The 16965-nt window shown below is 43.7% G+C and overlaps 2 protein-coding genes and 1 non-coding gene across 4 annotated transcripts in view; all 3 read right to left on the bottom strand.

Moving 5' to 3' along the window:
• Nucleotides 1–4665: 4665 nt before the first annotated feature.
• On the bottom strand, nucleotides 4666–6886 carry tomm20a (translocase of outer mitochondrial membrane 20). The gene is made up of 5 exons (XM_062430412.1): nucleotides 6742–6886; nucleotides 6361–6407; nucleotides 6187–6268; nucleotides 5540–5682; nucleotides 4666–5247 (listed from the first exon to the last, which is right to left on the bottom strand). Exons 1-5 carry the CDS (start codon nucleotides 6863–6865, stop codon nucleotides 5203–5205), a joined length of 441 nt encoding a protein of 146 aa, XP_062286396.1. The 5' UTR covers nucleotides 6866–6886; the 3' UTR covers nucleotides 4666–5202.
• On the bottom strand, nucleotides 5358–5488 carry LOC133992374 (small nucleolar RNA SNORA14). Its single transcript, XR_009927035.1, has one exon. It is a non-coding gene; the product is annotated as a small nucleolar RNA SNORA14 (small nucleolar RNA).
• A 1077-nt stretch (nucleotides 6887–7963) lies between the features above and the next one.
• Nucleotides 7964–16965, bottom strand: part of arid4b (AT-rich interaction domain 4B) — a 39208-nt gene continuing 30206 nt past the window's right edge. The window contains exons 17-24 of one of the 2 annotated variants that reach the window (XM_062429930.1): nucleotides 14435–14617; nucleotides 13321–13405; nucleotides 13015–13225; nucleotides 11658–12878; nucleotides 11445–11555; nucleotides 11045–11269; nucleotides 10790–10936; nucleotides 7964–10697 (exon numbers count right to left, since the gene is read on the bottom strand). In XM_062429930.1, coding sequence (XP_062285914.1) covers nucleotides 10546–10697; nucleotides 10790–10936; nucleotides 11045–11269; nucleotides 11445–11555; nucleotides 11658–12878; nucleotides 13015–13225; nucleotides 13321–13405; nucleotides 14435–14617 — 2335 coding nt within the window. In that variant the 3' untranslated portion in view covers nucleotides 7964–10545. The remainder of the gene's footprint in view (nucleotides 10698–10789; nucleotides 10937–11044; nucleotides 11270–11444; nucleotides 11556–11657; nucleotides 12879–13014; nucleotides 13226–13320; nucleotides 13406–14434; nucleotides 14618–16965) is intronic. The other variant, XM_062429931.1, reaches the window with a different exon arrangement.

The raw sequence follows: 16965 nt of genomic DNA, 5'->3' as shown, positions 1-16965 counted from the left end.
GAAGTTACACCAAGGTTACATCGTGTGCAAAGGAGAGCTGAAATGATCTTTTTTTCTTTTTTTAGATTTTTGTAGTTGTGGGAGTTGGAGTTGTTCTCTCATGTTTCAAGGTTAAGGTCCCCTTTATCATTCCCATGAAACATAGCAGGTGTGGAAGAAAGAAAAAAAAGGGCTGGGACGTCGAGGGAGAGCGAGAAGAGAACGACACAGAGAGAAATAGAAGGGTGATGGTATAACAATGCAAGTGATGCAGTTTCATCACACTCAAACAGAGGAGCGTTGAGCAAGGGGGCGAAATAAAGCCTGAAAAAAAGAACATTTCATCCCATTACAGTGTGGAACATAGTTTTAGATGGCTGCTCTCCTGTTCTCCAAATGATTTCCAGTTTTCCGAGCTCTGCTTCTGCTGGGAAACCATTTGCGGCCCCACCAGATCCTGGCCTGTTGCAAGAAAGCGTGGCACATTACGGCATTATTATTAATACTGCATTATTAATGGAAGTCGGCAGCAGGCAAACTATTTGTCTTGGTGAAACAGAGAGAACCGAGCGGAAGTAGAGGATTGCTACATTCTTGCGGAGGCCCCACATTCCCCAGAGCACCACAGCAGGGTTGTTGTAGCTTGTACAGTCCGTCCCCTGCATCCCTGTGGCCCCCCCACGCCCCTTCCCCTCATCCTCTTCTCCCTTAGCTTCCTGTGCAGCAGCATGGCCGCTCAAACCTTTCCCCTTCCCTTCCATCCTCTGAGCTCGGTCAAGCTCCAGCTCCCTCCACCCCGCCGCTCCAAATACATTATTTACACTCTCCTCCCCTCCCTTCAGCTCGGCTCAAAAGAATCAGGGCAGAGCGAAATAACACCACTGTATAACCTCCGACCCCCTCTCTCTCCTTCTGCCCCCACTGGTACTGACATGCACACACACATTGCACACACAAGCTGAACCCTCCCCCGTTCTCCACCACCACCACCACCACCACCACCACCACCACCCCACCTGCTCGCTCTTTTTTCACTCTGTGGGATGAAAATACAGTGCAGGGCTGGGCTGCGACAATGGGAAACTCTGTGAGGCCCCGGCCCTCCCATTAATCCCCTCTGACATGCCTCCCGAGGGCAGGGATTTGCTACAAGTCAATGCAGGAGACCTACAGTATGCAAAACAAGCCTGTCTGACTCTCGCTCATGATTTTCAAAGCCACTGCACAGCACTGCCTGTGAGACAGGAAAGGCAGATCAGAGAGAGAGAGAGAGAGAAATAACTGTGCACACACACACACAGTCTGCTAAGTTAACCCTTTCCTCACACTCCTGCTCAGTGTACGTGTCACTTCCCTGTTTTTGTTTCACATTGCACAGATAATGCTGATGACAGATGACAGGAGGGGAACTGATGCTGAGCGGTTTATGTATTTTTTCCCTCTCGTTTGGCTCAGCTGTTGTTATATTCTTTTGTCTCCCTTCATGACAAATCCAGAGAGGCCTCAGAGACGGGCTTGTTACCAGACCAAAATACAAAAAACCCCCCACCAAACAGGAATTTGCAGGTCATGTGACGCACTTACTCAGGCGGAGTAGTAGCTATCGAATTTCAACCTTATCAGGGATCTAGTGATGAGGAGATAGGTGGAGGCAGCGGTTTGGGGGGGGGGGGGGGTAGGGGGGGGCAGGATGACATTAGAGAGAGGCAGTCAGGGTGGTTGGGGGGGGGGTCCACACCCTGCAGCTCACACTCACGCGGAATGTAAACAAAAGAGCTGAATAGACGAGCTAGGCGTACACACGGAGGAGGAAGAGAGGCAGAATAAGTTCAATTACCACAGCGAGAGCAGCAGAGAAATGGAAAAACAGATGACAGTAAGGCATTGCCCCACAGAGGAAGAGAAATCCGCCAGGATTTGTAGCCTGCTTTAGATTCACGTGATTGGCTCCACTGCTGCCTCCCTTCCCTTTTCAACCCCCCCCCCCCCCCCCCCCCCTCTATTTTTTTTCCCACCCATCCTCAGACCCTTTGAGATGGAAAAATGGGTCATCTGTGTGGAAGTTAATACTCTGAGCACGTACAGTGCTGCTTTATTTTTAGGACGTGCCTTGGAAATTTTTCTTCTTCTTTCCCCTTACTGGTGAATGACACAGAGAGGCGCTGGGTAATTAATATACTGTGCTGCTGCTGTGCACACAAGTGGTGGTGCAGAAGAGAGCAGCAGTCTGTATTATAGCTGCTGGCACAACTTGGACCTGTCTCATATTTCTCCCCAGCCTGCCCTCTCCATGACAACGTATAGTGGGCTGCACACTCTGGCACCACAGCCATGACATCAGCAACAGGGTTCAGACAGTGTGACTCTGAGCATCAGGCAGTGGGATAATATGTTCCAAAACACGGACGAAGGAGGACCGGAGGCCTCTGTGGACGCCTCCACCTAACAGTCAGTGATCAGCAAGCTACAGGCAGCAAATATCTCCCTGAGAGGTTACAGCTCAGAGGGAACACACAGAGGATCTCAAATGTAGAGCGGTGCAGCAGAGTCTGCCGCTTTGCAGAGAGACGTGAAGCTGCCATAGCAACCACATACAACAGAGTTATTTCTGGCTGCCTTAAACTCCCAAACACAGCTGCTCCTACATAACCAGACATCTCCACTGGTCAGATATCCAATCTGTATATGTATGGCATTCAGTACACAGAGCAGTAATCAAGCTCTGACATTCAAACTCACAAACTGTAATAACACAGCAAAGGTAATTACTGCTGTGGGTAATTTGTTGACAGGATTTCCAGTAATGAGTTGCAGAACTCGACTGATTACAATATTCCCAATACAACGTTTGACATATGATTAGAATCCATGCTAGCAAATCACAAAGGCAGTCAGACTGCTTTGGTCCGGGAGCTGGCTGTTTATCTTGGGATTTTAATGTTGCCTTCAGTAACAGATTATTTCCTGCACCTGTAATGAAGGAACAGGGTGCATCTGTCATTGTTAGCACATTAGGAAAAAAAAAAAAAAGGATTACAAACTGTTAAAAAATCACCCCTCCAAAGCACATGGTCTCTGTGCTGCAGGCACAGCCATTGTTATTGCTGTCAACTGAAACTGTTGTGCTCTCAGCTCTCTCCATTCACTTGTCCTTCAGTGAAACACCTGAAAAGTCTGAAGGCAGCCTGGAGCAACAGTGCCCCCTACTGCAAAGGAACAGGAAGTTCCTTCACTTCCTTTTTTTGTTCCACTGACTTGCTTTATCAGATATGAAAAGCTGACTCATAACCCATTCATACAGACTCAAATAGAGCAGGGACACAATTAAAATAATGATGTTAAATTAAAAGAGTTACACAATCACCTCGCTGCTAACTTTCTGATTATTTAACTCTGGATTAATGGGCACACAGAGCAGGGCTAGCCTTTCATATAAGCAAAAGAGCACACTTGCTGCGTCATCCTGAAATCAAACAGTGTTTGCCCTCATGTCAAGGCCTGTTTCTCATTGGTTTACTTTATGATGGCATGCTTTCAGGCAGGCAGTATTGGTCTGGTATCCTTCAGTGACCCCTCAGCTCTTTCCAGCCTGCAGGGGACAGAGTACGTGGCCAGCAGCTGAGTGTTTATTTACAGAAGAAGCAGGCTAGTAAGTGCACCATGTGGAGGAATCTGAACCTGTTCCTACCACAGCTCCAGCTTGACCTCCAACACAGTCTGTTATTTTTCTCTTCGGCCTCCCCAAAGGACAGATTAACAACGAGTCACTTCTTCATCTTGCACACACACGGCCAGACAACTCTGCAGGACCCTGACAGCCCCCTCCAGTCCACCAAATGGCAAAATAGCAGGAGTGCTGAAGAAAAGACTGCAGATCGAGTGCATGAGTTCATGGAAAATGGAACACTGTCTACCATTTAGTCTTCACTCGACATTTCTGGGCTGCCGTTCAATTTTCATTTTTCATTCCTAATGTAGAAAAACTATTTTCCCCTGCTCTCATTTCCTGGCAACCTCAAGGCCCGGGCTGCTCTGGCCAGAGCCCCTTAGAAAAACAGCTGCAGACAGGGATAAAAATAATTACAGCTCTATTTGTCTTCCAAGAGACACACTTTCAAGCAGACCTACTCCCTTCCCCACGAGCTGTTCCACTTTCGCTCCCCTGCACACACAATAAAGCCATTCACAATAAAGACACTGCGGCTCAATGTACTCACACAAGCTCATGTGTTTCACCACGCTGGGTGGAAACAGGAATACTGTACTCTCAAGATGGCAATTAAACCTTGTTCTAGCCTTGCCTGTATTTTCTTAAATGGTGTCAAGGATTCACTAACATGCTGAAGGTCAATATTCATGGTTTTTGCAGTTAAATTTAACATGTATAGACTTAAGTGTGCTTGTGATTGAGCCCTTAGATAATGGTTTACATTATTCTCCATATTCAACATTTTTCAAGTAGCAATTGTTTTCATGTGGCATTATTAAAAAAATTTAAAAAAGCTGAGCAATATTTCCTTGATTTCAGCACAATTACTCCAGCTTAACAAAGAGAAAAATTGCCCAGGCTCCATATTTCAAAACATGACATGATTCAGATTTTCCTGTGCATTGCTACTGCCATCTACAGGCAAATGGAAACTCAGGAGCTTCAGTTTGACTTTAAAATGTTTTATTGTTGAAATTTCTGCACAAAAACATGTACAGATATGCAAGACTGGAATATAAAAATAACATTTAAACAATTTCAGAAGACATAATGACAATTTGCAATAACAAGTGTTCTCATTTGTGTAGACACCCACACATTTCACATTTATATCAACTGTGCAGCAATAAGTATTAAATCAGCTACACTACACAGCTTTTTATCTTTTATTAAGTACACTTATCAGCAAAGACCCCAAAACATAACACATGATGATGTTTTAGGGAAATAAATAGAAAAGAAAAAAATACAGCTAGAAAACATTAACTCTGGTGTTAACAGGATTAGAAATATGGAATGAGTTTGACATTTCCCAAAAACATAATGTAAAAAGGAATTTCTTTAGGCCCGGCACACTATTACAGTGGAGGATTGTGGTCGTCTGGCGCCCAAATATTTGCGTTCACACAGTCCTTCACTCACTACTGCAGTCATGCTTACCAAATAGTGCACAAAGATCAGTTTCTGAAATCTCTTTACGAAATCATAACAGCAGGTTTTCAGCTCACACTCGTTCATTCAACATCATCTTCTGTTAGAGACTGAGCATTGACGATTCGCTGTAAAAAAAAAAGAAAGAATAAACTTCTCATAAGTCACACCGCATCTTTCACATCCACATCTTAAACACAAGTACAGTAGCAACAAACATTTATCATTATAACAGTATTTCTGTCTTAGAGGTGAAATAACTAAGAGCAACTGACACATGACTCTCAGCTTTGGATTCTAAAATTGATCTTGCACCTTTTCTTGTCCCAGAGACCACAAATGCAACTGGGGGGTTTATTAAAGATGCTCAGAAATAAAAACCGCACACTCGTGCTGATGAGAGATGCTGAAAATCCTCACCTGGCTGATGGTGGGCAGTTTGGTGAGCAACATCTGGAAGACTGGAGGCGGCAGCGTCTGCTGAAGTACTTGAAGCAGCTGTTGAGGTTGACCGCACACTGCAATTGCGTTGGTCAGGTGGTCCACGCCCTTCTCAAACTCACCTGTTAGGATTAGGGAAAAAGGTCAGTGCAACTGTATGTTTATGTTAATGGCATTATTTGCCAGTTTTATTTGTTGATAATGTTGAGGTGAAAGTGTATTTATGAAGTATAACATTGTATATTTATATAACTGAGTCCATGGTTCTCATGTTCAGATTAAACATTTTAAAATTAGCACTGGAGTGTTCTGTACAGTAACAGTTGTGCTTTTTAAGAGAGGAAGTGAGTCAGTACATACAACAAAGTCATTTATTGGAAAAGGTCGCTGCAAAAATTAAACATTTTAGCCACAATACTGACAAAAAAAGGCAAAATAATGGAGGATTTGATTAAAGTCATTTAGTACACAGTGACAAATAGTAAAGTACAGTTTGTATCCCTGTATGATTGTTATAAGTACTTATTACTAGCTGCAGCCTCAGCTCCTCGTGTACTGTGTTAAGTGTTTCCAGCACTACAACACAGGATAACTTCTGTTCCTGATTGAATAGACTTGTAACACACCTTGTGACAGCAGCTCCTCGCCCAGCTGGATTTCCTCCAGGAAGAATTTCTGAACAGCTTCCGCATCCTTCAAGTCAGGGAGCTTAAAATGAACACAGAAAAGGTTCAGAAACGCACACTTTGGTCCCTGATAGAAACAAATTAACTGTAATTCAAGTGTCCCATGTGTCCTACCCTTGCCAGTCCAGACTTCGCATTAGAAACGTTTTGCTTTCTCCTACCTGTGAGACAAAGCTGACTTTAAACTGCTGTAATGTAAAGTTACCTAATAACGCAGTAGACACACGTGTGGCAGCTAACAGTTAGCTGGCAGCTACAACGTGCTTCTTCTGCTTATATATCCTGCCCAACAGCGAAATTAATAAAAACATAAGTTGAAGTAAATGTTACCACTAACCACGCTCAGTGTAATTTGACGTTACAAATAGATGAAAAGGGACAGCATAGCTTAAAATTTTAAGTTATACAACTATTAGCCACATGGAAGCTAAGCTAACATTCCCCCAGTGCTCTCATTAGTTAGCTTCCTCTGCTCCCCGCAGCTCAAACACTTACGTTCAAGTAGCTTTTTCTTGAAGTTAGGGTCACTCCGTCGTTTTCTGTCAAAATAAATACAGTATGCGATGAAAACGGCCCCGCACACCCCGGCGACTACCGCGCTCGTCTTACCGCTCATCATGACTGCGGCTGCTCACGCTAGGGTTGGATAAACCGGATGGTTAGACTCTCGCGAGTTTTGCTATTCGTCATTCAGGTCCACCAACCACTCATGAGGGGCCAGGATCCCCCTAGTGGTACAGTCGGGTAACAGCACCTCAGTGGCAGCCTGTCAGCAGTCTCCAGCTTTGTTTTAGGATGGTAGTTGGTGTTTTTTTCATTCATTTTATGTAAGTATTGCTTCCATGTTTATGATTTTGCCCTAAAAAGGAACAACATTACACTCTTTATTAATCCTATGTTTCATAACTGTATGGGTGAAATTGTGTTATGTGCACTTAATTGCGTAAACGGGTTTAAATATAATTGAGCAAACATAATTTAACTAAGTTATAGGCTACTTTATAAACAAAAAATAAAATACGTTTTCACATTTTAATTTACAAACTTGTTTGTTTCTCATTTTTTCGTGATATCTAAATAACAGCAGCATGACAACTAACAAGTTACTGCTTTTTTTTCCTTATTTATTTTAAAATACTTAATTAGTCATAAGTTTACATATTTCTATTTTGCTTATTTGAATTTCTATTGTTTTTAAACATTCTATCCTTTGTGCTGTTTTTTTTAAAATCCTGTGCCTTTCATATTTTTTCTATGTCCTTTATGGATTTGTTTGTTTTGTGTGAGGTTTTCCTCAATTTGTGTACTGAGGAATTGTGTTTTTTATATTTTAATATTTGGCCAGTTGGAGGAGAAAGAAAACTAACAACAAATGTTACAAGCTGCTGAAATAGGTAAATAATAGTAAATTTATTATTTTTGTTGATGAGAAAATGTCCAAATATTCCTGAATGTACCCTCCAAGTTAAAGTAAGCTTACCTGCTGATGATTTAATGTACATAATTACGATAAATATGGCTACTTTACTTAACAGTAACTACTGTTGTTAAATACATGTAGTGGAGTGCGATATTTACCTGGACTAATAATACAAAACAATGAAAATGAAGTATACGTGTAGAGTATAATAAACTAATATCACTCAAGTAACATAGAAATAACTCAGAACTATACTTGAGTTGTTACTTTCAACACTGATGGCAGCAGACACACTGGTTACTTCACAAACTATGGCATTTATTTCAAACAGAGGCTTCTGCTTTGCTTACATTTTTACAATAAATTACACAATGACCATCATCAGATGAGCCTAATAAATACTATTGAGCATTTTTCAATAAGCTCCATTACTTTCTGTTAATCTATAATCCAGACCATTTTCCATATACAGGTTCACACAGCTTTAGTTTCAGGCCATGTACAAGTTGGAAAATAGTTCAGCCGCATCCAAAACCACCATTCTTCTCTTAAAAGCACAAGCTATAGAAAACAAAACAGAATACAAACTAAAGCAAAACATGAAATTAAAAAAAGAGAAAGGGACAAATTAACTAGTGAAACTTATGAAAGAGGCAGAACAGAACATAAATGAACCCAAGTAACTCTGTTCCTACAAGAGAACAAGAATGAGGACAAAGGCGGGAGAACAAACATGCTGTAACCCTCAGTATTTACACTCAAACTACAGTTAAAACCGTAAAACTGTCTGTACAGAAAAGTACATGTTATTAACAGTGCAAGATATTAAATAGCTTGACTCAAAACACTTCTCAATATACAAATGTATAACCAAAGCATACAATTACATACAAGTGCCAAACAAAAACATAACTTCAGGTTATCATACAGTAGGGGGTCTATACAAAGGAAACACTGGAGATGTCTTCAGAAATGTATACACATACGTCACTTTATGATATAAATGCACATTTACAATATCTTTACCTTTATTCTGGCCATAGTACATGAGACAGAACCAAACATTTTTTGGTAAGGATGAGAATGAGAGGAAGACTGTTTAAAACAGAAGATGAGAAAGCTGGCATGTCATTATTGATCGTATGTAAAATGAGAAGGATGCCAAACAAGTAAGCTTTACTCAATGAAAGCAAAGTGTACTTAATTAAATAACTTCATGTTGTTTGAAACACTGCAAATGTGGGATTCAGCTTCATTCTTAAGTTATGCAGTAGAGTACGTGCTGCAAATACCTCCTATGGCTGCTTTCAAGTGAACTTAATCCAGTTTCAGATGTGCGTCTTCAAATTTTCAGTGAAGACGATAGGACCGGGGGGAGGGGGAGGGGTTCATGAGCAATGGAGAAAAAAGAAAGAAAAAAAAGCAGATGGGCTTTTAAAAGGCTGATGAACTGAAGTAATGTGACCATTGCATTCACCATCATTGCACATTTTATACTACCAAACTTAACAGTATATCCAAGCTTGATGATTATTCAGTAGTAGATTACAGGTGATCCAGTATAGGAGTTCTGCTTTATCATTTACAATCCTTAAATATTACCATTTGCTGATAAAAACTATCATTATCTGTCATACACAGCCCTTCACTGCCTGCTCATTCGTATAGCATTCTTCAGTCTTTTGTAAGGGACACATTATTCCAGGCGACCCTCTGATTTGAGAAGAGGATCAGGAAAAAAATTGCTGTCCTTTCTCAAAGTGCCCCATGGAAAAGAACAAAAAGGCACTACAGTATCATTCCATATCTATCCACTGTGTTTGACAGTGGAGCTATGATGGTCTGAAACCCTATCCATCTCCACCTAGGACAGGTGACAAATTAAGAGGAAAAACAAACATGAAGTCTCCTACTAGCCTCTGAACACCATTCTGGTGCTGGTGGTGGAAAACGCTGACTCAACTGACCAGTTTTTTTCCACATCTGTAGACCAGTGTCTTTGTTATGAGCGATGTGTGCCCTCCAACCCTACTATAACATCCCTCTCTATCTAAATGTTGGACTGTTTTTGACAGTCTGATCACATCCTCACAAAATCAGAATGAATTGGCCCTGTTCAGCGTTTTTAGACATGCCACAGAGCACCATTGTTAATGTTGTTAATTGTTTAATTGCTTAATTGTACCATCCAGTGCACCTGTGTGGGAGCATCTGCACTCGTTAGGTTTCTCCACTCATTTATTCAGGTTTTTTCCTTTAATTTGTCACCCGTCTGTACATGACTCAATGCAAATATGTGCAGGGAGCCTTGAAAACCACATGAGGTTGAGCCACACAAAGGCCTTTTTAATGATAGTGGACAGAGAACGTGGCAGAGTTATACATTTAGTACGCCCTTAATGCCAATGTGGCAGTGTTCCTCTGAGTTCCCCATAAAAAAATGGCCAGCACAGGCTGCACCATGTTGAGTTACGAGGACAGAGCAGAGAGGGGTCTTCGCTGGAAATCATCCCTTACCGATACAATTTTATCAAATGGAAACAATTATTGCTTGCAAAAACAATTCTTATAAATGTTCAATTAAGGAGAGCGCATAAGACAATTTTGTATTTTTTTCCTTATTTTTTTTGGACAAATTTCATCCCCGTACACAATCTTCATAAAAGTGCACTTAAGTGCCATTAGCTTGCCAAGGAAACAGTTGTCAATAGAAAATAGTGCTTGTTTCTTGTTGTATTTTTGTCTCTGGTCTGGTTTTTGTGCCCCAGTAGTTACAGTATGAAGGTTGACTTTTCCGTCCTGTTGAAAGGGAATGGGGCTGGCGACCCCAGGGTGCTGGTTAAGTGCTTAGTGCGGTGCTTCCTCGCTGGTATGTCCTGTCACCTGCACTCCACTGATACCCCAGAGTTCTGTGAAGAGGAGGATGAGGATGACACAGGCGGGTCAGCCAATGTCAGCATGACTGCTGCTGTCAGTGAGCTTGAGGACGGTGAGGAGGAGGACGACGAGGAGGAAGAAGCAGCCACCGTGCCTGTGAAACAGATGCAGCAGTTTGGTTAAAGTTAGTTTGAAAGCAAGCAGGTGGAGACAACTCAGTGCAGCTGAGATCACGGTTTGACTCACTTTCTCGTTCTTTCTTCTTCATGCGTTTCCGTCGTCTGTCAATAGAGGCCACCTCAGACTTGAGGGAGAGGTAGTGGTTCCTGATGTCCTGCAGCTTCTCCTGAAGAAAAGAGATCCTCTCCAGACTGCTCATCTTCTCCAGGTCAGCTGGGACATGACAACAAGTTTTGAGTTTAAGTCACAAGGGTATAGACACACATACTGTTCATTAATTTTTAAAAGTCACATTATCTATATCTATACCTATACACTTACACATCTGGAAGCTCCACTTATAGACACGTGGTGATCTTCCATGGTTTTCTCTGTGCTGTGCGTGGTCGCCGTCACCCTGCTTGTGGTATTTATGGCTCGAAGGGGGAGATCGTCCGCGACACTTGGGCGAGCTGGCAGCTTTCACGTCAGATGCGTTGTTCTTAGAGGGGGTTGATTTGGCAGTGCCCTCAACAACAGACTGGTCCTCACTGTCACTGCTGTTGGCTGGAGGAGAGAAGAAGACAGCGATAAAAATTAAAGAAGTGGACAGCGATCGGGCAAAATCTCACATCCCCTCTCACCTGCGTTCTGTAACATAATGTCAGGAAATGAGTTGATATAAAACAGTAACCCTACAGACCAGCAGAATATTAGCAATTCCATCCTCAGCTCTCCTCACCTGTTTTCCTATTCTTTTTGGGAGGCACACCTAGGCTCTTGCGGTTTGGCTTGTGTTTCTTTGAGGCTCCACCTGTCTGTGATTCCTTCTGCCGCTTCTGACTCACAGATGCTACAAAGAAAATGTGAGGAGATGGTGAGGGAACAGGCAGACTGTAAAATAAGTCGTCAGCTTGTATTTCTTCACCTGATAAAGTATATCTGCTTTTTGTACCTTTGGACTTCTGCTCACTTTCCTGCTGGCTGCTGCTGCTCAGCTCTAGGCTGCAGTTGCTGCTGCTGTTGCAGGAGAGAGTCGCGTCGAACACCTTTGAGGGGGAACCCGCCCCTTCCTCCTGAGGTAGGTCCTGCAGCTCCCCACCCAGACTCTCCACCTCCACCGTGCTGCTGTCTGTCTCACTGCGCCCACCTGTCACTTCCTCCTGTATGGGTCCTGGTGGAAGGGCGGCAGAAGCCGGCTCTGAAGGCAAGGCGGGGGGTATGGACGGTGGCGGGGAGGAAGGCTGAGGCTGGCCAGAGTCTTCTGCTGTACTGCCTCCACCTAAGGGGGACTCTGGTGTAGTAGGTGGTGTATTGAGTACAGAGTTACTGCCACTACTGGGAAACTCCTGTAGTTTGTCGTTTTCCATCTGCTCCTCTGAGGCTTCGTCCTCAGGTCCAGCGTGCTGTTCCACACTCTGCTCCTCCAGGCAGGAGGGCACGGGTGGAGGAGGAGAATTGGCAGCTTCTGTGTCTGAGTCAGAGAATAACTCTTTGAGAGTCTTCTTGGGCCACTGTGCCTGGATACTGGACCACACATCCTTCTGGCCTTTAGAGCGGACAGCAGGCCTTTCCTCTGCATTCCCAGACGTCTTGGCTCTTTCAGGGATTTCCCAGAATGCAGCTTGTCTGCCGCTTTTGTTCTTCTCCTTCATCCCGTTGTACTTCTTAGAAGGGGAACCTTTGGTTTTAGGGCGGCTTCGTTCACTCTCCTCCGGCTGGGATTTGGCAAGTGCTGGCCCCTCATCATCTGAACTGCTGCTAGACGAGGCCCCCCTCTCCTCCACAGGACCAGCACCCCTCTCCTCCAGCTTCCTGGGCGAGCTCCCAGGCAACCAGTCCGCACTCCTCGTGTTCCTGGTCTTAGCTTTGGATTGGCCTTTCGGTATCCTCTCTGCTGCACTGTCAGATTTCCTCTTCCTGGTGCTCGCCTCTCCCTCTAACTCTGTCTGGTTTCTGCGCTTCCCCACATCTGTGCTCTCTGCGCTGACTAAATCCTGGTTCTTCCCTGAGACTGGAGAAGGTTTGGATGCTTCGGGAGGGGTCCCGCTCTCCCAGCGCTCCGATGTTTGCGGTGGCTCCTGCGGGCCCTTCCTGTCTCTGCAACCAGGACGGTCCTCTTCATTATGCTCCCCCTCATCTTCGTGCTCGCTTTCGTCTGTGGATAGCTCGGAGGCTGAGGAAAACAAGACACAAGTGTTAGCTTCAGCAGGGACACAACGGAGACATATAACAATCAGCCAAGTCAGAGTGAAACAGTCCTAATCTGCTGTAAGTGTTAATAAGGACTACAGGCTTATGAGTGTTGCTACCTTGCAGGCCATTGAGGATAGAGGTAATTTCTATAGACTTGACTGGAGACTGCTGCTGAGTCCCTTTGTCCTCACCCTCGTCCATCTTGGAAAAGACATCCTGACTCAGGCCACATTTGGTGCGTGGGACGCGGTTAGTGTTGGGTGAAGGGCCGAGGACTTCTCTGTCATTGAGCCTCTCCAGCCTGTCTCGCTCCCTCTCGGCTTTGTTCTGTCAGAATAAAGCACAGTCAGTCATTCACGTTGTCACATCAAACCAGGTTTAGGCTAAAAAAAAAAGTTGCAACTCGAACCCGAAACCCGTACCTTTATTTTTTTGCGGTGCTTTATTTTTGGTACATTCTTATTGGCGGGGCGAACAATCTTGTCTGCTTTGATCCATTCATCATATCTACAAAAAAAAAAATCAAGTACAGAGACAAAAGACAATTTCATCATTCAGATCTCAGAGAGGAGCTCCAGATATAATATTCTCTCACACCACCCATCACACAGACACCTCTACTGTCTGACCCCAACATGTTGCTGTGACACAATAAGCCTCAACAGCAAAGGAAGAGATCCCATGGTGTTTATGTGGAAAAGACAAACCTTTACGATGAAGAAAGAAACAATGTTAACACCGACCACCACACAAATCATATTCAACAGAGTTCCGACAGTACCAAGGGTGCTACTTGGGTCGTATGAGGAGAAAATGAAAAGTTTCACGACATCACACACGACAAGACACAATGCAGAGAACATCCCGCTGTCTTTTATAGAGTGCTAGAGGACCACACAACAACATTGAGACAATGAAATGCTGATTGCACTAGTTAGAACCTCTGTGTCATGGTACCCTAACACTCTACGTAACACTGCGTTAACCCTGACCCGCTGGGGAGGGGGGAGAGGGTTGAGAGGTAGAGGTGAGTGTAGCAGCACTTTAGTTGGCCTTTCAGAGATCAGGGTAGCTCACATGAATGCATCGATATTGAAGGATCTAAGAAGATTTGTTAAAAAAAACAACAAAACCACTGCTTGGAAATTACTAGAGTAAAGTTGATTTAAAGAAATCAGCCTGTCTGTGGATTTTGTTGAGAGACAGACAGCTGGGGGACAGACAGACGGGGGATTCAGTCAAAACTGAGTAAGGGAAGCTGAGGACTGATCCACGTCAACCCAATACCCAATTCTGTTTCTGCCACTAGATGGCCCAGTGTTCTCCATAATCAGAGTACTGACCATGGGACTAGAGAAGATGAAGCAGAATTGTGAGGAAAGGGATGTATCTGTTACGGCTGCGGGGGATACCCATGTAGTGGTGATCCCCTGAGCTGAATCAAACGTTAAAAAGATGTTTATTTTTGGTTGTTTTTTTTGTTTTTTTTTAGGGTGAATATAGACGTTAGGTGATTCTCCCCAGGTCCTGTCTTACCTGACGTTCCAGCCACAGTAGTGCACCAGGTAGAGCACCTCTCCCCCCTCCACGTCTGCCTCTTTCACAGTGGCCTCGTACGTCTTCAGATTGCGGCCTCGCCCATACCTCACCTGCACCTTCATCCCCGGGGGGTAACACTCAAACTCCTCCCCTTCCTCCCCCTCCTGACTGCTGTCATCCCTGCAAGAAAAACAGTTCAGCACTTCCTGGCCCTAGGCTGCCCCAATTGAACACCACAGAGCCCCAAACCCTCACACCCGCCCACCTCACTGCCTGCTGCTAAGAAGCCAAGTTTTACTGATATATTTCTCCACACCCTTACCTGCCCTGTCTCATTACAAAAACAAAAAAAAAAGCCCGTAACTACAAAGACAGGTTTCCCATCTCAAAATTTGTCCAGTAAGCTGATCTCATAAACTTCCCCTAAACTCTAGTCCAGTGTAACCTACAGCAAACTGCAGTATAAACAACTGAATCATTTACAGTAAGCCTTTCACAGAACAGTACATGGAGTGTTTCAGCAATAAAAACATCATTCTTTCATGGCAAAATCAGTCATCTTGCATGGGAAATAACACTACTGTTAGGCTATCTAGCCCTACATCCACACACAACATACTTGGGATTCTTACTCACACACTCACACTCTCTCTATTTCTTTCTCTCTCTCTCTCTCTCACACACACACACACAAAGTAAGAAACACAAACAGCCACAAGGAGGAGCTAGTGGGAAACAGTCAGGAGATGTCGAAGCTGGAGGGTAACACGGGCGGAGTGCAGGAGTGCCAGTAAGTGGTTTAGGCGCAGGGGCCACAGGGGGCAGGTTAGCACGGCAAAGCACGACTTGGCAGGCAGCGCAGCAACTTAAAGCGAGACTACAGCGTTAAAGGGAAGCGCACGGCCGCAATATCCAATTTGGTCCGCTGCCACAGAGAACGGCGACTACAAAAACGGTGTGACTCACAATGCCTCTCACGCATACTGCTCGGGACCTGCTTTCTGCTGCCGAGAGCTCGTTTTCAACAAGCCACAATCATGAAGATGTACCAGTTTGTGCAGCAGGACGGGTGCGACAACTGAAGGAACTGTTAACACTCCCGAGCCTGGCGACACAGTAGACTTCAAAACACCAACTGATTAAAAAAAAACACAGACTAACACTGCATCAACCTTTTCCACCTCTCAGTGATAATTATGGTCAAAAAACACAAATAAACATATAGATGCCGTCATATACTGAGATATACAATGTATATAATAACTGATTTATCAATTTACTTTAAATTTACTTGCAACTATTGTGATAATCTATCAGTATAAAAGCACCAATCATTTAATGGTTTATGGCTCTTAAATATGGATTATGTTTGTGTTAAATTACAGAAAATTCAAGCTTTAGTGTTTAGATGACATCACTTCTGCCGGATTATTGTGATGTGCATATTTCACTATTTTCTGACAGATCAAATTAGAAAACAATCTATGAGAAATATAAGCAGATTAATCAATAATGAAAAAGTAAAAAAGTAAAATGCATCACTTGTATCAAGACATCTAATTTCACCAAAAACAGCTTTAATCGATGTGCATTATTATGCACTGACAGGCTTCAGTGGGCTGTACCCTTTTCACTACAGCTGAGTACACCTCATCAGGCAAAGAACCGAGTACAACAGCAGTAAGTTAGGTTTCTCTCCATCATACAGTCATTCATATAAATTAAAGCTTAGCTCACTGTAAACTAGCGCTCATTGGCTACAAGCAGCCTGCGCTGCTGGAATGAAAATGTGATCCAACATTCTGCATGTCCTGTGTAGATTACAGCCTGTGAACATCAAACAGATGTGATATCATCAGGAAAGCTCAGATCAGATCAGCCTGTGGGTCGCCCGTTCTGTGAGTCTGTAAACTCTCACGCCGCCACCTAATCTGTGAGGACTGCTGATCCTGACAAAGACTAAAGGATCAGGTACCTCCCAATTGTCAAAAAAACCCATACATGATAAACGGCGAGTTATAAAAACTACAAAGAGTGCTACTAAAAGCAACAGCAAAAGCATCTTAAAGGAATGTTTCAGTACCTTCAACCAGTCACATCAAAAACAGCAGTTCAATGAGGTTGTGAACTGTAAACTTAGAGGTTAATTGTTTTATGTGGCAGTGGTTCCTAGTCAGTCCCCAGTGATCCTTCACATTTATCCAACAGCCTCAATACAAGTGTCAAAGTGCAGGGTGAACAAACACAGGCTGAGGTCTAAACTAGACACTGAGCACTGATTCAGACGCTCTGGAAAGGAAACAATATGAGAAAAAGGCCGCTCGCTATAGCAAAACCGCTCAACTACCAAGAGGAACTACTCGTCAACACAGGAAGTTACTTGCATCTGAAGCATTACCTTGCGTCTAGTGATCTAATGCATCAATGACAACACTCACACACATGGAACATTTAATAAAGCTGAACACCAAAAGCCAAAAAATAAAGAAAATGAGAGAAGAGAGTCAGAGAGGAAAGGAGAGAGGACA

Source organism: Scomber scombrus, chromosome 12, assembly GCF_963691925.1.
Source record: "Scomber scombrus chromosome 12, fScoSco1.1, whole genome shotgun sequence".
Lineage (NCBI taxonomy): Eukaryota > Metazoa > Chordata > Actinopteri > Scombriformes > Scombridae > Scomber > Scomber scombrus.
Note: the sequence above shows the minus strand (reverse complement) of the source record. Positions and strands in the feature narration are given on the sequence as shown.